This window comes from Bufo gargarizans, chromosome 4, assembly GCF_014858855.1.
Source record: "Bufo gargarizans isolate SCDJY-AF-19 chromosome 4, ASM1485885v1, whole genome shotgun sequence".
Taxonomy (NCBI): Eukaryota; Metazoa; Chordata; class Amphibia; order Anura; family Bufonidae; genus Bufo; species Bufo gargarizans.
The window spans coordinates 307,660,781-307,685,902 of NC_058083.1; the positions used below are offsets into that span (position 1 = coordinate 307,660,781).

Genomic DNA, 25,122 nt, shown 5'->3' on the forward strand with positions numbered 1-25,122 from the left:
TGTAGTAGGGCGTATTTTGAGTTAGAGAGGACGGAGTTTTGTCTGATGTCTGAGGGAGGACAGAGTTTTAGCTGAAGTCTGAGGTCTGATGGAGTTTTGCCTGACGGAGGACGGAGTTTTGTCTGATGTCTGAGGTCTGATGGAGTTTTGTCTGACGGAGGACGGAGTTTTGTCTGATGTCTGATGTCTGATGGAGTTTTGCCTGATGGAGGACGGAGTTTTGTCTGATGTCTGAGGTCTGATGGAGTTTTGTCTGACGGAGGACGGAGTTTTGTCTGATGTCTGATGGAGTTTTGCCTGACGGAGGACGGAGTTTTGTCTGATGTCTGAGGTCTGATGGAGTTTTGGGTGACGGAGGACGGAGTTTTGTCTGATGTCTGAGGTCTGATGGAGTTTTGTCTGACGGAGGACGGAGTTTTGTCTGATGTCTGAGGTCTGATGGAGTTTTGTCTGACGGAGGACGGAGTTTTGTCTGATGTCTGAGGTCTGATGGAGTTTTGGGTGACAGAGGACGGAGTTTTGTCTGATGTCTGACGGAGGACGGAGTTTTGTCTGATGTCTGAGGGCTGATGGAGTTTTGTCTGACGGAGGACGGAGTTTTGTCTGATGTCTGAGGTCTGATGGAGTTTTGGGTGACAGAGGACGGAGTTTTGTCTGATGTCTGAGGTCTGATGGAGTTTTGTCTGACGGAGGACGGAGTTTTGTCTGATGTCTGATGGAGTTTTGCCTGACGGAGGACGGAGTTTTGTCTGATGTCTGAGGGCTGATGGAGTTTTGCCTGACGGAGGATGGAGTTGTGGATGATGTCTGACCATGTCCTAATATGTATGCCGTACACTAGGAGCCATAAATAAAGGGTACAAATGTATGCTGAAATAGGATGATTCTTATCAGTCATTGCTTCTGTATCAGAAATTCATCCCTTGCTTAGATCTGCTTCAAGAAAAGAGGCTGGAGCTTATGTTTTACGATGCATGCAAAGAAAAGCCTCAAATGCTCAAGATAGAGATTCTTTTTGCAAGGTTATAAAGTAGGTATTCTCTTGGATACTGACCCCAATCTACTGAAAACCTAAGATCACCAGATCCTAGCATATCATATAGTGTGATGTAACTCCAAGCCTCATAAACATTTTAGCTAAATTTCATATATTTATCTAATACTTACACAATGATTTGGAGTTTTCTGATTATATTGTCTCCAAACCCCAAAACTAGAACTCTAAAAGATGTCACTTTGGCAGTTCAGTCTTAGATCCATATGCTTGGACAACATTTTAAATACATTTGGTGTGAAAACTGAGAAGAAAGCTTAAAAGGAGTCTATCCTCTGGATAGGTCATCAGTATATGATCAGTGGGGGTCCAACACCCAGGATCCCTGCCGATCAGCTATTTGAGAATGCACCGATGCTCGCAGTAGTGTCACGCTCTTCTCATGGTTTTCCCTAGGCCATGTGATGTCACGTTCATTGGTCACTTGGCCTAGGCACAGCTCTGCCCCATTTAAGTGAATGGTACCTTACCAAGCACAGCTGCTATCAAATGGACAGCGCTGTGCTTGGTGAGCTCAGAGACGGCCGTGGCCCTACTTCAAGCGCCAGTGCCTTCTCAAAAAGCTGATCTGTGGGGGTCGAACCAACACCAATAAGATGCTGATGACAGGTTTTAACATAAATATTCCAAATCTTTGACCATGAACTATGATTTACCAGGCTGGTATGTGATTTGAGTTTGAAGAGTAAAGTGTTTGTTTCAGTTTATTTTTAATATTGTGTAGGGACAGGGAAGACAAACATTTTTGTAATATACTTTATTAGGGAAAGATGTTTCTTTGTACTAGAAAATAGGGTGTAAAGAGTCTTCTTATCAAAGTTCTAACTAAGCGTTGCTAAGGAAAGTCTGTCTTCAGTCTTCAGTTCTACTGAGCACTAAAGACACCTTTGAGTAACATACAGAGGCTTCAATCTGCTTCTTGTTACTATCATGACTATATGTGCCCTAACAAGGACTACCCATCACTCTGCCTATCTGACATTTTACTCACAGTGGTTGCATTCCCTGAAAAAAACATCCAGACTAGTAGGCAGTTTAGAAAGGGGTTCCTTATTGATTGCCCTGATCTTCTTTGGATTTTGTCTATAGGCAGAGATGGATTTTGAGCCCCAAAAAACAAATGTGAAGCATAGCTATGCAACAAGCCACTAATTTTATTAGCATGTGAAGGTTATGGACACTTTTGGCATGAAAAAAATGTTTTACATATGTTAGTGGTTACATTGAGTTAAAAAAGTTGCACTAACTTTTGGGCTACAATCCTCATTCCATCATTTATTTTCAGGCCGCCTGCTGCTAGTTTCAAACTTTTCTTTTGTGGGTGTGTCCCTCCTAATAATACATTATGAGTACAGATGAGCGAATCGAAGTTGACGAAGTGGAATTCGATCTGAATTTCAGGAAAAATTAGATCCGCACCAAAGCCGAATTTCCTTGTGCTTTGTGGTAACGAATCGCATGCACGTGTTAGGACATGGAGCAAAGAACTCTGGGAACGAGGGATCACCCACAATGCCATGCATGCAACCATTCAGCAGCCAGCCAGCCCCTGTGATGTCACAGCCCTATAAATAGTCTCAGCCATCTTGGGTTCAGCCATTTTCCAGTGTACTTAGTGCAGGGAAAGATGTCAGCAGGCACTAGGGACAGTGCTAGTAAAGACTTTATTGTGCTGAAAAATCGATTTAGAAGTTAAGGGAAAGATTCTTTAATGTGTAGTGAATAGGGAGGCATTATTTACACTATAAAAGGAGAACAGGGTGCAACAGGTGAATGTGCAGCACGGGTAATAGGAGCGATTCTATTACACCTTGCTGCACTAGTTGGGGATCCAGATTGCAGTTATACTGCTGCTTTTAGTTTGTTTGCACTATATGATACATCAGTGATTCCAGCAAACATTGCTTGTTATTGGGGTGCATGTGCTGTGTGATACAGCCATTTACTGGGTGAATAAATAGGAAATATACGTAGATCCTATTAGCCGTTCTGCATCGATTTTACATTGTTTTACTTTTTTGGGGGGTGTATTAATAGGAAAAAAAGGAAAAAATATATGTCATAATTTCCCTTCAGCGGTGAAGTTACATTGTACAACAGCCATTTATGTGGTGTATTAATAGGAATGATACGTACGTCCTATTAGCCGTTCTGCTGTGAATTTTGATTGTTATCCTTTTTTGGGGGGTTTATTAATAGTAAAAAGAATATTTCCTAATTGCTGTTCTGCAGTGAAGTTACATTGTACTACAGTTATTTACATGGTATTTAAATAGGAAATATACCTTCTAGTAGCCGTTCTGCAGTGAATTTTGATATTTTATTTTTTTGGGGGGTGTATTAATAGGAAAAATATATGTCATAATTGCCGTTCTGCGGTGAAGTTATATTTTACTACAGCCATTTACATGCTGTATTAAAAGGAAATATACGTATGTCCTGTTAGCCGTTCTGTGGTGAATTGTGATTGTTATATTTCTTTTTTGGGGTGTATTAAGAAAAGAAAGAATACATCTTAATTGCCGTTCTGCGGTGAAGTTACATTGTACTACAGCCATTTGTGGGGTTTATTGAAAGGAAATAAACGTGCGTCCTATATATTAGCCGTTCTGCAGTGAAATGTGATTGTTATATATTTTTTTTGGGGGGGGGGTTTATTAATCAAAAAAAATATATGTCTTAATTGCCATTCTGCGGTAAAGTTACTTTGTACTACCGCCATTTACGTGGTGTATTAAAAGGAAATATACATACATTCTATTAGCCGTTCTGCAGTGAATTGTGATTGTTATATTTCTTTTTTTACGGGGTGTATTGAAAGGAAATAAATGCACGTCCTATTAGCAGTTCTGGAATCAGCTGACGACTGTGTAAAAAGAGTGTTCTCTTTCATGCTATAGTGGGATCTTGGGCCTCTGCACGGTTCTTTATACCTGTAGAAGTAGGACAGACAGCTATGTAAAGGAGGTAGATACAGTCAGGTCCATAAATTGACATCGACACAATTCTAACATTTTGGGCTCTATACCCCACCACCATGGATTTGAAATGAAACAAACAAGATGTGCTTTAACTGCAGACTGTCAGCTTTAATTTGAGGGTATTTACATCCAAATCAGATGAACGGTGTAGGAATTACAACAGTTTGCATATGTGCCTCCCACTTGTAAGGGACCAAAAGTAATGGGACAGAATAATAATCATAAATCAAACTTTCACTTTTTAATACTTGGTTGCAAATCCTTTGCAGTCAATTACAGCCGGAAGTCTGGAACGCCTAGACATCACCCACCAGACGCTGGGTTTCATCCCTGGTGATGCTCTGCCAGGACTCTACTGCAACTGTCTTCAGTTCCAGCTTGTTCTTGGGGCATTTTCCCTTCAGTTTTGTCTTCAGCAAGTGAAATGCATGCCCAATCGGATTCAGGTCAGGTGATTGACTTGGCCATTGCATAACATTTCACTTCTTTCCCTTAAAAAACTCTTTGACAGTCTGCAGTTAAAGTACATCTTGTCCATTTAATTTCAAATCCATTGTGGTGGTGTATAGAGCCAAAAATGCTAGAGTTGTGTCGATGTCTCAATATTTATGGACCTGACTGAATACTGTACAAAAATAAAATAGTGGGAAATTTTTAAGAAAGAATATGTGTGCAATTTTGCATTTAGGAAGTAAATAAATAACATTTCAGTGTCAACTTATTAAGAACAGCACACAGTAGCGCACTCCATATAGTAACTAGAGAAACAAAGCTAAAATACTATCCATTAACAGTAGCTAGCTTACTCGTTGACAGTTTCCAGGTTGCTACAGGACCATGTTCCAGCAATACACACACAAGTCCTCTCAGGCTCATATGGCTGAGAAAGGTCATTGACTAAAACATTCTATAATATATAAGCAGTATCTGATATTAAGACTATCTATACAATATCTATGTGGCTAGTATTAGCAAGTATAGTGCAGCAACCATACAAATGGTTAATAGTTATTAAGAAGTCCAGGCTTGGGTTGTAAAAATGAGGGGGGTGGGGAATTTATCATCTGGGGAATATTTGAAGTCAGTTTTGCTTCAGTCTGTGTTGGCGTACATTATGCCACATTTATCAAATCTTACATGTTGTATGATAAGATTGTCTCATCCTTAAACAATTTTGTCTAGAAAAGTAACTCCAGTTTTCCTACTCCACTCTCCTACGGGAGTGAGATTGCAACTTAAAAAAAATAAAAGTATTTATGATAAATCTGGAGAGGAACTCATTACCCTAGCTAATCACACCCACTTTCCCACCCATATTTAAAAACTGGAGTGACTGGTGAAAACATGAAAAAAGTTGCAAAAATATTTGTGTAAGTGAGCTCAAAATCCAGAATTCTGGAGTGAAGGCATGGTAAATCAGGTTCCAGGTGTGGACTGGCACAGAATATTGGCAGGCAGATTCCTAGAGTTACTTACAGGCATAGTTTGCCATATAAGGCAAAATATTTATTGGGGAATTGTTTCTGGTTTTAACAGTGACCAATGCTGTGAATTGACAGTGGTCTAATGTAATTACAGCCTTTCATCTCATTCTCTTGAATGGCAGAGGAAGCTGTAATTACCCCGAACCACCTCTACAGTCTAGATGGCATGCAAGTAAACACTGAAGAGGAGGCGGAGGATAGGTCATCAATATCTGTAGCCCAGAAAACCCCTTTAATTGGCAACAGTAGGTCAGATTTTTAAGCTTTCAGGCTGCATACAATTTAAGTTTTACTTTTACTATTGTGATAAAATTGTATTTCCTGTTACAGACAGCCACAGATACCATTGCATGAAGGGAGGATTACAACCACCATTGCTACCTCTGTCACATTGTATTTATGAGTTTGACTGTTCCAGTAATATTTAAAGGGGTTGTCTAACCTTTTTGAGTTATTTAATTGTCAACCTCAGCCTGCTGTTTAAAAAAATCATGCTCCCCTCTGTTACAACTCCTTGAGTCCTTGTCTCACACGCCGCTGCAGCTAATGGCTATCACTGCTGGGTCACATGCCTCTTGGGGGACACGTTACTACTGAGGCCAGTAATTGGCTGCAGCAGAACACCTGACCCCATCCGCCTGGAAGTTTACAAGACAGAGACTGGAAGATTTCTAAAGGGATCCAAGGAACCGGAGTGAAGTATCAGAGAGCAGATTTTTTTCAACAGGTACAGCAGGCTGGGGTTGAAAGTTGAAAAAGTAAAAAAAAGTTAAAAGATTTGGACAACCCTTGTAAGAACTGTGCTCTGCATATTAATCCGCCATACTGTTGCCATACTTTGCTCACCATGTTAAACTGCCATATTGTTCGGTAAAATTAACAGTTACTTGTCGCACTCTACTGCCTCTACATCATTTGTCACTGTGACTCGCGTGCACCCACACTGATCTCACCGTTACATAGTCATCATTGGGAAATATTTGAACAATTGTGATCTAAGTAATAGCATTTGTTCTGCTCCTACATGTTTTATATGAATTAAAATAAGTATAAAGCTATGTCTACCTTGGTCAGTTCATTCTTTAGCTCTTCCTTTTCTTCCTCAGATATTATCTCTGTATAGTCAATGTCAGCGGCGAGTTCCTCATCTGTTTCCTGCAGTGGCTGAGTTTCCAAAAGATCTGTAATGAAGTAAGCATGCTGATATAATAAGAAGCCAGTCAGAATGGCTGACATGCTCAAATGGTTACAGGACAGAGTCATTATGAATGATATGCAAAGGAATGTGTGCAGCAAGAAAAACATAGGCCTCAGCTCCCGGGTAAAAATATTCTATTTAAGGGGTATTACCATCTCAACATCTATGCTAAATTGACAAGATATGCAATAAATGTCTATAAATTTCCACTTTCGATAAGTGGCCACTCATGCACAGCTCTCTCCATTCACGTCTATGGAAGATTCAAAAATAACCAAGGCACATCTTTAGAAATCTACCCGGACAGCCTCCACTGTAGCTAAACTTCGCAAATTGAAGCCCTTGCAAGATATCCTATGTTCCAGAAATATACCTTACCATTGATTATTTTCGTTTGGAATTAGAGTTCTGGATGATGGAAAACAGCTCACTGTGCACTCTCCAGAAGAACTTCCTCCAGCCTGAGACTTTTTACAGATCTCACAAATTTCCATTCCCTAATGTCTGTCTCTGGATAAAGAATGCAAATTCACTACTTTGCTGAAGCCTGAGGCCTGGTCTGTTGTGGGGAATCCTAAATCTCCACAACCCATGAAATTATCCTCCAAGACTGTTCCCATGGGATGAGTATCTTAAGGCCTATAAAATCAGCTTCCAAAGGTATTAGGATTGCATTCTAAAAATCTGTGTCCTTCATGCTGGATATTACTCTACACCACGACAGAAGGGGATAGAGTAATATCCACCTAACAGACGGCTGGAGGTGCACGCCCATTGCACCTGTGAAGCACTCCTGTGGATGACATCGACCGGACTTCTATCCATGCGTGCTTGTAGTGGAGTCTTGTGAGTATAGCTTAATCACAAGGTGCGGCAAATCTTTTGCATACATACTACACCAGAGTGCGTTTTTTCATATTTTTTCAGGTTTCCATGCTATGATTGGGATAGATGTCTGTATGTGGTCAATTTATTTGAAGGCTTTTTCCGAATAGACAAGTAGAAGATTTGACTGAAACTGTAAAAGAACTCTCTCCAGCAGCGCAATCCTTTTTCATTACTATATATTGTGGACTCTCCTTCTCACAGTGTCCTTGGATTTGCAGCGCTTGAGGGGCCGGTATCCTATGCAGGGAACTATTTAATTGTTAGGAAATGCAAGTAGTTACTAAAATAAACATGTCAGGTGAGATGACAGGTCCTCTTTAACCCTTTGAGGACCAAGGGACGTATTTGTCCCATGTTTTTAATTGCCTGCATCGTCTGATTAAGAACTTAAAATACTTTTTTTTTGAGTCAAAATATAAGTTGTTATCAACAAATGGATCTAGATTTTTGCCAGTTATTTCATGAAATGGCTTAGTTACAGCAACTGAAGTGAACAAACTTCAGTTGCTGTAATAAAAAAATGTATCTTCTTTTGGCCTTCCATTAAAAGTGACCTAAATAGTCACATTTGTCCTGTGTCATAACTCCTCCCCCAAAAATGACACGAGTGTGGACATTTTGGGGGTGGTGATTGTCTAAGAGGCCTGTTATCGTTAGTTGGGGGGTGGACTGATTTTTGCTTGGCCAAAAAAATGTACCAGAGCAGTAGTACCAGAGCTGGAGTTATCAATAGTGATGATATAATTGTTTTCAATAGTATCCAATAATGACGTTTGATGTATGGTAATATTAATGGCTAGAGAGGAATCTTGGAGGTGACCCGCTGCTTGTGTGTAGGGGGTAGGTTTTTCTAGAAAGGGTGGGGACAAGACAGACTGAGTTTATGTTACTGGCGATATCAGGCAGGGTGGGGGGGGGGGGTTTGGTGTATTGTTGCTCTCAGTAGTATAGGTGAGGTGGATAAGGGAAGACGTGGTCTTTAGTATTGTATTAATTAAAGGATGTGCGGTTTCTATTTTTATATTCAATATTCAAAGTACTTAGATTTTAATGCTCTGAACTTTTCCAGGAAGTCATCTGTAGTGGAGTTGTCTGTATTATCAGTATGTGTGTGGGTAGCCTGGTAGTTCGGTAGTATGGGGGGGGGGGGTAATAGCTGCGTGGTGCGATTAGTATCCCCTATGTTGAGGTAATGAGAAGGAGTAGCAATTGGCAATGTTCCTACCTTCTCTATATTGTTCGACGGGTGGTCCCTGGGGGTATGTACGGTTTGTTTAGGATGGCTGATGGGGTTTTTGTTTTGGATTGAGATAGCCTCTTTGCTGATAGTGGCTGAGTCAATCTCGGTTGTATGATTGGTGTTACTTTCTACATTCTGGGTATGCTCATTATTCTTTTTTGGTTTCTGATCATGATTCTTTTTGTAAAGGTGATTAGTTTATGACCATGTTTTGTTGATCCCATAGTGGGATGGTCTATGGTTCTGCTCTGTCACGTTTATTGGTATTTTCATTTGTGGTTTTTGTGTAGTTTATAGTTATTTGGTCCCCTATTTTTGGGTAATCGGTATTTGCCTTGCTCTTTATCTGCTCTATCTCTCTGTAGTTTACTAGATTTATTTGCTAAGATATTCTGTTCATTTTGATAGATTCTATTGGTCAGGTTGTGGTTAATGATGGAAAAGTCAGGGTGTATTGTAAACTGACGGAGATGTTCAATATTTGTTTCAATTTCCTTGGTATAGAAATTGGCGAGATTTTTCCTCTTATCTATGGTCATTCTAATTATGCCTGCAGCACACTGATCCAGATAATCATTCCACTCATAGGTGAAAACTGGATCATCTGGAAAAGTGGGGGCAAGACCTATTCATAGACTCCTAGGGCCTATGTTTTCCTGAAGGTATATTTCTAGAAACATTATGTCCAGTGAATGGAATAGTTCATTTTTGAGGTTATCCTCAAGGGCTTTAAAAAGTTCAAGCATCTTATTAATATCAATACTGGTATGAATTGTCATGTCGTCATTCGTAGCTCCCGACCCAAGATTTACGGTGTTATCCTTCTTGGTGGTGTAGCGTGAAACCAACGATTGACGCTGTTGTAGCTACTGTGGAAAGTATTCCATTATTGGTTGAATACTTGAGTATGTCAATTAAAGTTTGAAGAACAGGACACCAAACTGTGGGCTGCAGATCGTCCAATTAGAAAAAAGTGGACTGGATACGTCCTCCGGTTGCAGTTATATCGGATACCGCTCCGGACCAATCATGTAAAGAGAAGAAAGGGACAGGAGGCAGCGCCTCATGTGTGGTGCTGTTTCATTTGAATAAGATCATAAGAATAGTTGCGCTTACCAACTTTTGTTGTGAGGAGTCAAAACAGCTATATTTGGCTTGGCTGATATTACGCGATCAGCGTGTGCGGTGCCTGCGCTGCTGCCTTGGTTCTTACCCGTGCCGTGGATGCGGACGTCGGGATGAGTTGATTCGTATAGGAGAAGAAGAAAAGGGAACCTCTGTATCGGCGCTGTCAGCAGGAGTCAGATACCAGGTGAGTATTGGTACAAGTAGATAATAATTGACGCGCTTCAAGGGCGGAGTGCCCCCTTCATCAGGACAGTAATCAGGTGACATTCACATACAGCCATATTTAAAACAATTTTTAACGCACAGGCCAGGGGGGGAAAGGGGGAGGGAGAGGGGGCAGATGTGGGTGTGTTTTTGCATAATCCTGCGCATAACAACTCATACACTCCTCCCCCCTCTACACGTAACTGGCCCCTGACACAGGCATATAGACAGAAACTTAGTGCTGCCTATATAGATCCATTTTTTAATAAAGTGGCAACTTTTTGCCCCACAACACCAGATACATTGTGCACTCTATGTAACAATAGACACTCTTACCCCCCCCAGCGCATTTCTCCATTGAGCTCATCGCTGCATCCTACACAGAACAAGTGCTCAGCGCGATCCTGCCTGCTATGCAGTGAGGATCGCGCTTGCCACTAGTGAAACGAGCACACGGCAGTACATAGATTCAGGGTCCCTACCTAAATCCCTCTCTGTCAAACCTACCACGGCATCAATTATATAATAAAGATACAGCATAATCGTGCTTACCCTGCCGCCACGATTGTGCTCATCACAAGCGCAATCAACATACCGGCCAGCATACCACTTATAATTAAAATAAAGACAGTAAAACGTGTTTTCTGCCCATACATGTTTATTTACATATAGTACACCTTTCCCTGCCATGTCCACCCACAGGATTATGCAAAAACACACCCACATCTGCCCCCTCTCCCTCCTCCCTTTCCCACCCCCTAGCCTGTGCGCCAAAAATGGCTTTAAATATGGCTGTATGTGAATGTCATCTGATTATTGTCCTGATGAAGGGGGCACTCTACCCTTGAAACGCGTCGACTAAAAATAAAAATAATTATCTACTTGTAGCAATACTCACCTGGTATCTGACTCCTGCTGACAGCGCCGATACAGAGGTTCCCTTTTCTTCTTCTCCTCCTGTAGAAATTAGCAACTTAGACGCAGTGAGGACGTTTTAAAAGATCCTGTCAAGAACAGGGAACGTCGACTTGTCGCAGACTCGTCGCTTAGGGCTTGTGATGGAAGCAGGCAGGGATAGCGACTTGGGTTCCAGTTAGGGCTCACTGTGTGTGTGTTTCCTGCCTACTGTGCTGACAGTAGAATCATGTTCCCTTTCCCAAGCTAAAAGAAAGCTGGGTTTGGCCGGTGCTTTGTCAACGACTACGCATGCGTAAATGTTTGAGAGGAGATCTGTCAGAAGGTGCGGCAGTAATAGTTATTGTTCAAGGCATGGCTCCAAGTGTGTCGGTAGAAATTGTTTGCATACTTGACGGTATTGTGTGATGTGTAGGAAAGAAAGTCTGTTGTACTCTTTTTCATCTTCAGCTATGGTACAGTTGGGTAATTTTTCCCATAATTACCGCAAAGGGTTCCCTCTGTTTACTAGAAACGGAAGCATGCGTATTGGGGCCAGAAAGGAGAAGGTATGTGGTTTGGGTAAAGAGATAAAAAAAAAGTATGAAAGACTACTGTTATGGTTTCTTTAACAGTTGAGCATAATTAGTGGTCATTGAAGGTGGGGAGCACATGCGTCAAAGCTAAGCTATTTGCTCACACGTTCAGCTTCAGTGTATGAGGAAGAAGTATCTATACCAGCTAGAGTCACCCATCTACTCAGGTAGTTTGCCCTGTAGTACAAAAGGGGGTCAGGAAAAACCATGCCCCCTAGGTAGAGTTTTAAAATCAATAGTCTATGTGGGAGGTGTGAAGGGTTGCTCTTCCATGAAAACCAAGTAAACAAGCAGCAAATGGTGTCAAAGAACATTTTAGGAAGAAAAATCAGATGCCATTGATATGATATATGATGGACGTGAACATGCATATTTTCAGGGGAGGGGACACCACAAATGTGCACCTCTACTTAAACCCACCCATTATCTCATGTAGCAAAATTACTGTTGGCTACAGTGACTAAATGTGTACTGTCTGTGATGAACACAAAATTCAAGGCAATGGTAAAAATAATGGTAAAAACACAGTATGGAAAGCATTATTCATCTAATAGAGAGCCTTAATCAGTGTGAGGAGGCTCTTAGCAAGCTCTGCTTCTAATCCCACCAGGCCGAACATTGGCTGATGGCATCAGAGGCAGCTCTCCTCTCCTAAGGCATCTCTCCTTACCAGAATTCCAGAGGAGCATGTATGACCTTTAGGCTGGGTTCACACGGGCGTGTCCGGATTAGGTCCGGATGCGTCCCGGTGTATTGCGGCAAACCCGCGCGATTGGGTACGCAATTGCAGTCAGTTTTGACTGCGATTGCGTTCCGATGTTCAGTGTTTATCACGCGGGTGCAATGTGTTTTGCACTCGCGTGATAAAAAACCGACTGTGGTACCCAGACCCGAACTTCTTCACAGAAGTTCAGGTTTGGGTTAGTTGTAGTGTAGATTGTATTATTTTCCCTTATAACATGGTTATAAGGGAAAATAATAGCATTCTGAATACAGAATGCTTAGTACAAGGGCAATTGAGGGTTAAAAAAATAAAAAATAAATTAACTCACCTTGTCCTCTTCATCGCGCAGTTCCCGGTCTCTTCTGATGAGCTGTCGGCTAAAGGACCTTTGGTGACGTCAGATCACATGCTCCAATCACATGGTACATCACCGTGGTGATGTACCATGTGATTGGAGCATGTGATCTGACGTCACCAAAGGTCCTTTAGCCGACAGCTCATCAGAAGAGACCGGGAACTGCGCGATGAAGAGGACAAGGTGAGTTAATTTATTTTTTATTTTTTTAACCCTCAATTGCCCTTGTACTAAGCATTCTGTATTCAGAATGCTATTATTTTCCCTTATAACCATGTTATAAGAGAAAATAATACAGTGAATAGACTGTCACCTAGCAACCATGAGTGAAAATCGCACCGCATCCGCACTTGCTTGCGGATGCTTGCGATTTTCACTCAGCCCCATTCATTTCTATGGGGCCTGTCCTGCGTTACAAACGCAGAATATAGAGCATGCTGCGATTTTAAAGCATTGCAGAAGTGATGCGTGAAAAAAATCGCTCATGTGCACAGCCCCATAGAAATGAATGGTGCCGGATTCAGTGCGGGTGCAATACGTTCACCTACCGCATTGCACCCGCGCGGAAATCTCGCCCGTGTGAACTCAGCCTTAAGCCTCCTCACGCCCATGAAGGCACTCTCCATAAGGAGAGGTAGTACCACCCAAATCCCAAACTACTCTCTGTACTGATGTGGGGCAAAACAGCAGATCTGCAGATGAAGTGCTGGCTTACTTTTTTTCCAAGTCAGGAGGAGGAATTCATTTATTCTATTTGGAGCCCTTACAGTAACAATATACGCTGGTATGGATACATCGAGGACATTTTGATTGTTTGGTCAGGCGATGTGGCGTTTAAGCCAGCCTTTTTTTTTGTTAAATTAACAACAAGCAGTGTACTTTACAGCTTACTGTCAAAAGATCAACAGATTTCGTTCCTTTATCTTAACAGGGCAGGAGACACTAAAGATGGGAAGTTTTATAGTTCCCTATTTAGGAAAAATTCTGCTGGGCAACACTCTGCTATATGCGACCAGTAGCCACCCAATACATACTATCAAATTAATACCTGTAAGTAAGTTTACTAGAGTGAGGCCTCTTTCACACTTGCGTTGTCCGGATCCGGCGTGTACTCCACTTGCCGGAATTGCACGCCGGATCCGGAAAAACGCAAGTGTACTGAAAGCATTTGAAGACGGATCCGTCTTCAAAATGCTTTCAGTGTTACTATGGCACCCAGGACGCTATTAAAGTCCTGGTTGCCATAGTAGTAGTGGGGAGCGGGGGAGCAGCATACTTACCATCCGTGCGGCTCCCGGGGCGCTCCAGAATGACGTCAGAGCGCCCCATGCGCATGGATCATGTGATCCATGCGATCACGTCATCCATGCGCCTGGGGCGCCCTGACGTCACTCTGGAGCGCCTCGAGAGCCGCACGGATGGTAAGTATGCTGCTCCCCGCTCCCCACTACAGTTTACCATGGCTGCCAGGACTTTAGCGTCCCGGCAGCCATGGTAACCATTGAGAAAAAGCTAAACGTCGCATCCGGCAATGCGCCGAAACGACGTTTAGCTTAAGGCCGGATCCGGATCAATGCCTTTCAATGGGCATTCATTCCGGATCCGGCCTTGCGGCAAGTGTTCCGGATTTTTGGCCGGAGCAAAAAGCGCAGCATGCTGCGCTATTTGCTGCGGCCAAAAAACGTTCCGTTCCGGAACGGAAGACATCCTGATGCATCCTGAAGGACGGACTGTCCATTCAGAATGCATTAGGAAAATCCTGATCAGTATTCTTCCGGCATAGAGCCCCGACGACGGAACTCTATGCCGGAAGACTATAACGCAGGTGTGAAAGAGCCTTGAGAATAGCCTGCTCAAATAGTTACGCTTCAATACACCAAATTGAAAAGACCTGTAACAGACTAAAAAGTCAAGGTTATCCTGAGTGGACTATCCAAATGACCAGAAATCTAGTTGCCAGAAAAAATAGGAATGATATGCTGCATCCTACAGTACCAATCCTAGAAAGTCTAAGGGGTTGATTTATCAAACAGGGATAAAGGAAAACTGGCTTAGTAGCCCATAGCAGCCAATCACATTCCACCTTTCATTTTTCAAAAGAGCTCTGAAAAATGAAAGGTGGAATTTGATTGGTTGCTATGGGCAACTAAGCCAGTTCTACTTTACACCCGTTATGATAAATCTACCCCTAAGACTCCACATAAAAGCACCATGGTTACATTTTTGATGGTATCTAGTAGAGAATACAAACAAATTGTTAATGTTATACAAAGAAACTTACCGATTTTTTTACCAAGATGACATTTTTGCAGAACAAGGGATGTATGTTTGTAGCCAGAAAAAGTCAAATTCTGGGAAATTCATTATCTCCAAATTTGTTTTCAACAACACAAACTAAAATGGGGAACCACTGGCTACAACACAGAGGATTAAAAAAATATGGACTAAAAAGATGCAATGTCTGCCGATTTACAAAGAAAAAAATCCACATTAATTGTGAGAGCAACCACATAATCTAATCATCTATGTCATCGAATATGTCACATGTAACTTAAAATATGTGGGATGCACTGTAAGAAAACAAAAGACCTGAATTGCAGAATTTACAAAATAATATATTTGGGCCACAAAACATTTTACAATACAACATGGTGGCTGCCTTGCCTCCTTAAAATTTTTTGGCATTGAAGGGGTACAAAGACTGATTCGAGGTGAAGATTGGCACAGGAAATTGTTTAATCGCAAACTGGTTATTCCATCCCAATACGAGATATCCATTTGGTCTGGACTATAAATCTGATTTAATGTGCCATTATTAGTTGGAGGGGTTGCTCTGGTCTCTTAATTGTAGACTTCTGTAGTCCTATCTTCAAATGCATTGCCATATCCCTGTTTAGTGACTGTATGATGTTTTACATGACTGTATGCTATGCCACTCACTATCATACCATTACTTGTCATATATGACATAATACCAGTTATCCTCCAGTTTTTGAAAACAAATGATCCTTTACCACATCCACGGTTTTGTTACAGCTATGTTTACGGTCTTATTTTTCAAAGGTCCTCCATGAACAACGCATTCCATACTGTGTTTTTACCATTATTTTTGCCATTGCTTTGAATGTTGAGTTTATCACAGACAAAACACATTTGGTTATTGTAACTATAGCAGTAATTTTGCTACATGAGAAGGTGGGGTTAAGTAGAGGTGCACATATGTGGTGTCTGACATACATATGCACGTTCACCACCATCAAATTAAGATATCATGGCCTATGATCGTATGCTTATGTCTATGCCACTGTTTACACCTCTCCAACTTCTGCTCTATATTGGTATGTGTGCATTAGTGCTGGTTGGGGGGGGGGGGGGGGGGGGGGGGGGGCTTTCTTCTCTTCGCCCATTATTCAGGGTTCAATAACCTTTTCATGACATATTATGACTCCATATTAGCTATGCATTTATTGTGTTTGCATGCACTTATGGCACGTAACACAATTAGGGATTAATTACACTTTGGATCATAACAAAAGTAGGTGAATTTTACAATCATAACATATATATATCACTGATCTCAAGTGCTATTCAACATATTTCTTATCCATATTACTACTGTTCACAATTTACAGATTTAAATACGTGATTCACTGGACTGCAGAGTAGCGATCTACATAGTTACTGCTTGGCATGGTTTATCTATGTCTCATATCAGTTTATATCCCCCACACTAGGTTTATATGCCCATAAGGCCTCATGCACACGACCGTTGTGTGCATCCGCGGCTGTTGTTCCGTTTTCCGTTTTTTTTCCGCGGACCCATTGACTTTCAATGGGTCCGTTGAAAAATCGTAAAATGCACCGTTTGGCATCCGCGTCCGTGATCCGTGTTTCCAGTCCTCGAAAAAAATATGACCTGTCCTATTTTTATCACGGACAACGGTTCACGAACCCATTCAAGTCAATGGGTCCGTGAAAAATCACGGATGCACACAAGATTGTCATCCGCGTCCGTGATCCGTGTCCGTTTTTTCCTATCATTTCAAAGGCAAACTTGACTTAGATTTTTTTTTTCATTTTTCATGTCCGTGGATCCTCCAAAAATCAAGGAAGACACACGGAAACAAAAACGGAAACGGATCACGGAACAACGGAACCCCGTTTTGCGGACCGTGAAAAAATACTGTTGTGTGCATGAGGCCTTAAGTGCAGAATTAATCTGGATCAAACACATAGTTACATAGCCAGTATTTGAGTTGCAATTATATTGCGCTCTGTGTACAACTTTTAGATGAATATTACATTTGCATTAGATATCCAATCATGTGATGAACCTTGATTTACTCCATTGGTGGATTTGAATTTAAAAGTTTTTACCTTCTGATTCCATTTTGAGCTACAAGTAAGAATATAACCCATAAGCGACAGGCTATTATGGTGGTTTTAAGCATGTTTCTGTAAAATTTTTAACTTTACAAGAACTGGATCCACAATATTTTTCCAGAAGCTATCTTCTATACCTGGAATGGTCTGTGCTGCCTTTCATCTTACCAAGGGAATATCTACAATCCTAGTGCTAGGTTTCTGGCTGAGCTGTGTTTTTTTTTCTTTCTATGCATTATTACATTTTAGAAAGCATTAGATTGGGACCGCCATGAGGGTAATACAGGCTGAACTGCAGTCAATTCATGTTTATGATATTGTTGGACTCATTAGCATTCACTTCAGTGCAGTATATACTAATGAAACGGTGTGGTCTTCTCCCAGCACACAGACATTTACTAAACAAAGTTTTTTACAGGTTATGGCAGAAAAATGTATCTTTTACTTTCTGGCTTTTCTTTCACAAAAAAAAGCAGAAAAGGAAAAGTTACATTTTCTACCATAACCGTTACTAAGAATTACTGTTTTACAGATATATGTTAGGAATTGACCCCAGACCTTCTGCATAGCAGGCAGCAAGTTTACCTCTACACTATAGAACCAACCTGTTACAGAAACAATTTTTTTTGTGCTAAAAAGCTACTAAATATTATCACTATTTTCTTCACAGGCTTAGTATGAAATAAATAGTATTGCGGTTTACTAGCTTTTTAGCACTTTTACGTTTCTGCTTTTCTTTTATGGAAAAATGAAAAACTAAACAATAAACGTTACATTTTGCTGCAAAGTTAATGATAGTAAAAAAAAATTATGGAGTAAAAAACATTTTAAAAAATATGTTGTTTTTTTGGTAACATACTTACTTTACTCCAGGTTCTCCAGTTTCTTCCCACTCTCCAAAAATAAACAAATAGGCAAATTGGCTTCCTCTGAAATTGACCCTAGTATGTGTTGTGTGTTGGGGTTGAGCGCCTATATTGCAGTCATTGACTTCTCAGAGAGTCGGCCCAGCCACAGAAATATCCCTGCACTTTACATTACAAATGTTTGTCATTGTAATTATTTAAGAGGTTTTCTGAGACTTTTATACTGATAACCTATTCAGTAGCAGTAGCACCTTGGCCTTCTCGCAGCTTACCCTAGGCCACGTGATGTCACTTTCATATGTCACATAGCCTAGACACAACTCAGCCCCATTGAAGTGAATGTGAGGGCCCACCAGAGCGATTAGCTTGGGGGACTCATGGGGGCAATGACCCCCATATTTTAGGTCAGTTACTATGCAGTATATGTTTTCTGCCCCCCCCCCCTTGCTTTTCCCGCTCTTATTTTACAGGTAATTTACCTCAAAGAAGAAGAATTCAGTTGGAGCTGGTTTTGTTGATATTGTAAATTCTGTATGGCAACTGGAGAGGAGCTTCTAATTGGTTGCTGCCCTGTTGCTGGGGGAGAATCCCAGCTCTGTGATTTGCCCCTGCCTGCAAGGCGGGAAATTTGTACCCTTTATATCCCCAGGTTCGCCGCTACCTCAGGGCAGTCGCCGCGGATCTGGACAGCGCACCAGGATGGAGGATTTACTGCGCCAGCTGATCGGGAGAGCGGAGTCTGCCGGCGGAGAAGAATGGCTGAGAACCTGCCTGATGATGCCGCCGTCTCGCCTACCGCCGCCATCGCCTCAGAGGTCGCCGTCGCCGCCGCTCCTGATGTCGGCTGAAGAAAGGAGGGAGCCGGAAGACGGAGGAGCCATCCCGGAGCTGTGTACAGAGGAGCCATCTGCTGACCAGTGTCAGGGGGAGGAGTTGTCTGCGCTGCCTCGCAAAAGAGCTCGTAAAACCAGGAGCGCTTATACTCCTCCCCCTCCGAAGGCTGGACGCCGGCGCAGCAGCAGAGCAGAGACTGTGGCCTCTGGCCAGAGCCGAAGGTCCCCCAGGAGCGTCGAGTCAAGAGGACAGAGCGGCGTTCCGCTCTGTACAGCAGGTCCCAGTACCAGCAGGGGGCAGCGTCATCGGCAAGCGACGATTCCAGAGCCACGTCATCAACAAGCAGCGGTGCCGGTGAGACGTCATCAGCAAGCTGCCAGTGAAGGAGTATCAGCGCAGGCTTGCGCTTCACAAGGTTTTCAGCAGGAGGATTTAGGGCTACCTGTTGAGAGGCTCCCACCTCATGTGGTTGAGCTGGCTCCAGGCCCCTCAAGTAAATCTTCTCTACAGTCAGCTGCAGCCTCTGGACCAGCCCAGGAGGGACACCCTGTTGGTGAGATTCTCAATGTTTTGTCTGTGTCTGACTCAGCGTTGGTAGCTGGTCTGGTTAAGCTGCTAGTGGAAACTACTGGCAGGCGAAAGGTTAATTCAGCTTCAGATGTCTGGAGCTCTAAGTCTGATCAGGTCAGTCTGCCTAGTGTTGAGAGTGGCAGTGTGTTACCTAATGTTGAAAAAGGTACTGGTGTGAAGGAAATTTGTTTTAAGGAAGCTTTAGCTTGTGAGGTTTCACCGCTTGGTTTTCATTTAAGTAATATTATCAAAGAGCGAATTTGGAGAATGGAATATGTAGAGTTAATGTCATTATTACCGTCTTCAAAAGATCAGGTTGTTAAGAAGGAGGATAGAGTGGATGAGGAAAGAAAGCGTTTTCTTCCCAGGTCTTTTAATAACTGGCTGCAAGCCTTTTGTATTTATTCCGCAGTACTGGGTGAAAAGCATCCTGAGCTTTGTTCAGGACTTTTTCAGCATCTGGATATAATTATAGAAGCATACCGAAATTTTGGCGGGATGGCTTGGTTTCAGTATGACGAGACATTCCGTCAGAAGCTAGCGGTACACCCGTCTCTTAAGTGGGGGGTGAAGGATATTGGTCTGTGGGTGAATTTGATGTTACCCCAGAAATCGGTTCCAGTTAGGTCATCTAATCCTTCACAAACCACTATGAGAAAAGGGGTGTGTTTTGCCTTTAACGAGGCCACTTGTAAATGGGCAAGTAACTGTCGTTTTAAGCATGAGTGTTCCTTTTGTGGAGGTACCCATCCCATGTCTCGCTGTTTCAAAAGGAACTCCCTATCTGGCCAGCAGCAACCAAATACCAGGGAGCTCGTTTCTAAAAGCATTGAGTCCTGTGAGGTTAGCAGAAATGCGACCATGGCTCGTCCATTATCCAGATCGTCAGAAAGCTGAGATGCTTTTTAAAGGGTTTCAGTATGGCTTTGAGGTGCCACAGTTTCAGGGTGTTGGTTGCTGCTGGGTTGAAAATCTGAAATCAGTTTCCTTACATAAAGAGGTAGTTAGGAATAAGTTGCAGAAAGAGCTTGATTTGGATAGAATTGCTGGCCCCTTTTTAGAACCTCCTTTTGAGAACTTTAGGCTTTCTCCTTTGGGCGTTGTGCCAAAGAAAGAGCCTGGGGATTTTAGAATTATCCATCACCTGTCGTATCCTGAAAAAAGCTCTTTAAATGACATGGTGGATAAGTCAAAAGCCTCAGTTGTCTATGCCTCTTTTGATAATGCGTTGGCGCTGTTGCGGTCTTTTGGTAAGGGAGCATTGTTAGCAAAGGCGGACATTAAGTCAGCTTTCCGTTTATTGCCAGTTTTGCCTTCAGGTTTTAATTCCTTAGGTTTTCATTTTGATGGTTATTTTTATTTTGATAAATGTCTCCCAATGGGTTTTTCTCTGTCTTGTTATTATTTTGAAGCCTTTTCATCGTTCATTCAGTGGGTTGTTGAGTTTGATATTAAAAGGGGAGGTGTTTTACATTATTTAGATGACTTCTTGTTTATTGGATTTCCTGATTCTAATCTATGTTCTGAATTGTTAGTCAGATTTTTAGACATTTGTTCTTGCTTTGGTATTCCTGTAGCAGCAGAAAAAACAGTTCTTCCTTGTTTATGTTTAGAATTTTTAGGGATTGTCATTGATGCTGAGAATATGGTGTTTAGGCTGCCAGTAGAGAAGATAGTTAAAATCAGGTCTTTATTAATTTCTTTGTTAGGTAAGAGGAAGTGTAGTTTGAGGGAAATGCAGTCTTTGTTAGGATATTTGAATTTTGCTAGTAGAGTTATTCCTATAGGGAGGGTTTTTTGTAGGCGTCTTTATTTTTCCACTAGGGGTTTAGTGTCTCCAAATTCTCATATTAGATTGACAAGATGTCTGAAAGAAGATATGTCTGTCTGGCTGGAATTTTTGCAGGACTTCAATGGCTCTAGCTGTTGGCAGGAAGAATTTGTGGAATCGGATGCCTTGGGCCTGTTTACAGACGCAGCTGGAAGCTGTGGCTATGGGGCATTTTGGAGTGGAAAGTGGTCAGCGGAAAAGTGGCCGTCATCATGGGTGTGCAATGGTTTCACAAAAAATGTCGTTTTATTGGAACTTTTTCCAGTAATTGTTGCAATTGTGTTATGGGGTCGTGATTATAGGAATAAAAGGATATTGTTACATTCAGATAATAAAGGGGTTTGTTTTGCCATCAATACTCTTTCTTCAAAATCCGATGTAGTAGTTAAACTATTGAGGCATTTGGTTCTTTTTTGTATGCAGTATAATATATGGATTAAAGCTAAATATATAATAGGTTCGTCAAATGTTGTAGCTGATGCATTATCTCGTTTTCAGTTTTTGAAGTTCCGGGAAGTAGCGCCGGAAGCGGAGATGGAAGGGAATCCGTGCCCTCGTCATCTTTGGGATTTGATATGGGACTAATTTGTGATTCTATTAAGCACTCTCTGGCCCCAAGAACATGGGCAGCATATGCTGCTGCATGGCAGGATTGGTTGAATTTTGTTAATTCAGTTACAGGTAGTGTTAATGTTAATGAGTTGGGTTATGGGTTGCTTTTTGTTGCTAGTTTATTTAAAAAGAATTTGTCTCCTTCATCGATCGCTAGGATGGTATCAGGGGTTTCCTTTTTTCAAAAATTATATGGTAACCAGCCATTGTCATCTCATTTTCAAGTTAAGCAGATGCTTAAGGGTTATAGGAGAGGCCTGCCGAACATAGATAGTAGGAGGCCAATTTCTATTCCTTTATTGGGATCGCTATGTAACACGCTGCCTAAAGTTTGTTTTGATACTTTTGAGTCTTTGCTTTTCCGTACTGCTTTCGTGTTAGCATTCTTTGCAGCTTTAAGAATTAGCGAGTTAGTTGCGGCCAGTCGTAGAGTGTGTTCTGGTTTGGATTTTTCTGATGTATCTTTAAAAGGTGATGTAGTGGAAATTTTTCTTAGAAGGTCAAAGACTGATCAATACGGGAGAGGTAGACTAATTAAATTGAATGTTTGGGAAGGTTCGGAATTATGTCCAGTTAGTGTAGTAAGGTCTTGGCTGGAGGTTCGCCCAGCGCTGAGCGGCCCATTTTTAGTTCATAGAGATTGTTCTCCGCTCACTAAATTCCAATTTAGTTCAGTATTGAAAAAATGTCTGTCTTTTTTGAATCTTGGGTCTTGTAAGATATCTTCTCACTCCTTTAGAATTGGTGCCGCTACTGAGGCGGCACGGGCAGGGTTGGATGAGTCAATTGTCAGGAGAATTGGGCGTTGGGACTCTCATCGGGTTAAGTTATATGTTAGGCCAGATTTAATTTTATCAGTCTGAATGTTTTTCTGTTTTTGCAGGTAGTCATATTGTGGTCTGGATTGTGGGCCACTCCTTTATTTTTTGGGCTCAGAAGCGAGCGGAGAAGAGAATATATTCTGAGAACCTATCGTTTGATTCAGCTGACCTGCATGTTTTTTGGTGGGGTGTTAAAGGGTTGGGTTGGAAGCGTGTACTGTCAGAAATTCGTAAACTTTTATTGAAATGGCCGGTCCCCAATCTTCTTGTGCTTCACCTGGGTGGTAATGACATAGGGAGACTGAAAACGTGTGAATTGTTATGGGTTATGAAGAGGGATTTGTCGTTGTTGCAATGTATGCTCCCTTTTACTACTCTGGTTTTTTCTGAAATAGTCCCTCGTCTCATATGGTCAGGTAAGGAAGGTATTTTTCTTGAGAAAATACGCAAACGGGTGAATAGGGCGTTAGCGAAATTTCTTCCTTTGGTGGGTGGGTTTAGTTATAGACATATAGATCTGGAGGGCTTCGTGCCTGGGCTCTACAGATCGGACAATGTCCATCTTTCTGATGTTGGGATTGATGTTTTTAATTTAGGTCTTCAAAATATAATAGAGAAATGGCTGCGGTGCTTTGGGGGGCCTCGCCTATGCTAGGCTTGGCTTGTGGGGCTGTATCGCTCAGCTGATGCTGAGTGGATCTTGGTCTATATGGATGGTTTTTAATTGGTATTTATTGTTATGGTTATGGTTTTGATTATTAATTAATTTATTAAATTATTTATTGGTTTTAATCTTGGTTACCCTTAATAAAGCACTTCGGCCATTTCTATTCCATTAAGAAAAAGTTGTCAGTGTTTTTATTTAGCTTAATCACAATATGAGGGAGGAAGAGTGGGTCATTTGCCTCCATGGCGATGAGCTGTGATACCAAGCACTGCCGCTGTACAATGTGTCAGTGTTTTCTCAAACAGCTGATGGGCGGGGGTCCCGGGGGTCAGACTCATATCGATCAGATACTGATGACCTATCTAGAGGATCGGTATAAAAGTCTCAGAAAATCTTTTTAAAGAGGACCTGTCACCGAATGAAAAGAATTGACATACATATACTGTATATACCTGTTTGCCATGCTTCACTGAGCATGACAAACTTAGGCTACATGCACACGAACGTTGTTTGTTTCTTTGTCCGTTCCGTTTTTTTTGCTGATAGGATGCGGACCCATTGATTTCAATGGGTCCGCAAAAAATGCGGACAGCACATTTGCTGTCCGCATCAGTATGTCCGTTCCGTAGCCCCACAAAAAAAATAGATTCTTGTCCGTTTTAGGCATTGTTACAATGGATCCGCAAAAAAAAAAAAACGGATGGCATACAGATGTCATTCGTTTTTTTTTTCCGGATCTGCAATTTGCAGACGGCAAAACACATACGGTCATGTGCATGTAGCCTTACTGTTATGATTAGATGCCTCACTGTTCTTGAGATACCTGCCACAGAGGTTGCCGCACCAGGTATGTTAATGTAGAATGACTAGTTGTGGCCAGTCATTTCTCATCTTTTTTCCCCAATGTAACAATCTCTATCGCAATGAATCATGTTGCAGTGTGATCTCACAAGAACTGGGTTTCTGTGACAGAAGTCCTTACAGTGTGGAGAAAAATGAGGAGTGGGGGGGGGCACCTAATCATAAAGCAAATATACCATGTTCAGTGAAGCATGGCAAACAGGTATATATATATCTATATATATATATATATATATATATATGTATATACAGTGGCATGCAAAAGTCTGGGAACCCCTGGTCAAAATTACTGTTATTGTGCCAGTTGCCTAATGTAAATTAGTCGAGAAACGTTGATAGGGAATTTATCAAGGTAGAAAAATAGCTCTAAAAATCACAAATTTTTTAATGTTCGAAGAAAGTGTCAATGTTACCTATATCAGCCAATCAGCTTTCCAGTTTGTTTGTTTTTTTTTTCGTTTTTGGGACAAGCTGTCGTGAGAACAATTGGTGGATCGACAGAAGTAATTTACATTTGTTTTAAGGGAGTATGTCAACAGACAGTGATTGCTATTGAAAGCATGGGTTGTATGGTACCTCTCGGTCTAATTAAAGGCACAAGGTGGTAATGGCCATGACATTTTAGTGTGACCACTTGTGCCTCCTACCCAATCAGTCTTTGCCTTGCGCTGTGCAGCAGTAAAAAACTGTATACAGCAAAGAGTTCAAACTGTGATTAGCTTCTCTCCCAGTTGTGTTGACAGGATATAATAATCATGTTTTCTTGATTCATTTTTATAGCTAATTCAAGCCTGTCGTAATGCATGTTGAAGTGTTTTGCTCCATTCACTGTTTAGATGCTTTCTGTCGACCGCCCACAATGTTACATTCAAGGACTAATGTAATTAGCAATAGAGGCTCCTAGTGTGTAAAACATAGGCAAAGGACAGAA

At 41.6% G+C, this 25,122-nt stretch overlaps 1 protein-coding gene across 2 annotated transcripts in view; it reads right to left on the bottom strand.

Annotated features, from left to right (window-relative positions):
- Positions 1-25,122, bottom strand: part of TPD52L1 (TPD52 like 1) — a 183,603-nt gene that overhangs the window by 79,802 nt on the left and 78,679 nt on the right. For both annotated transcript variants that reach the window (XM_044291503.1, XM_044291502.1), the window contains exon 2: positions 6,585-6,700. In XM_044291503.1, coding sequence (XP_044147438.1) covers positions 6,585-6,700 — 116 coding nt within the window. The remainder of the gene's footprint in view (positions 1-6,584; positions 6,701-25,122) is intronic.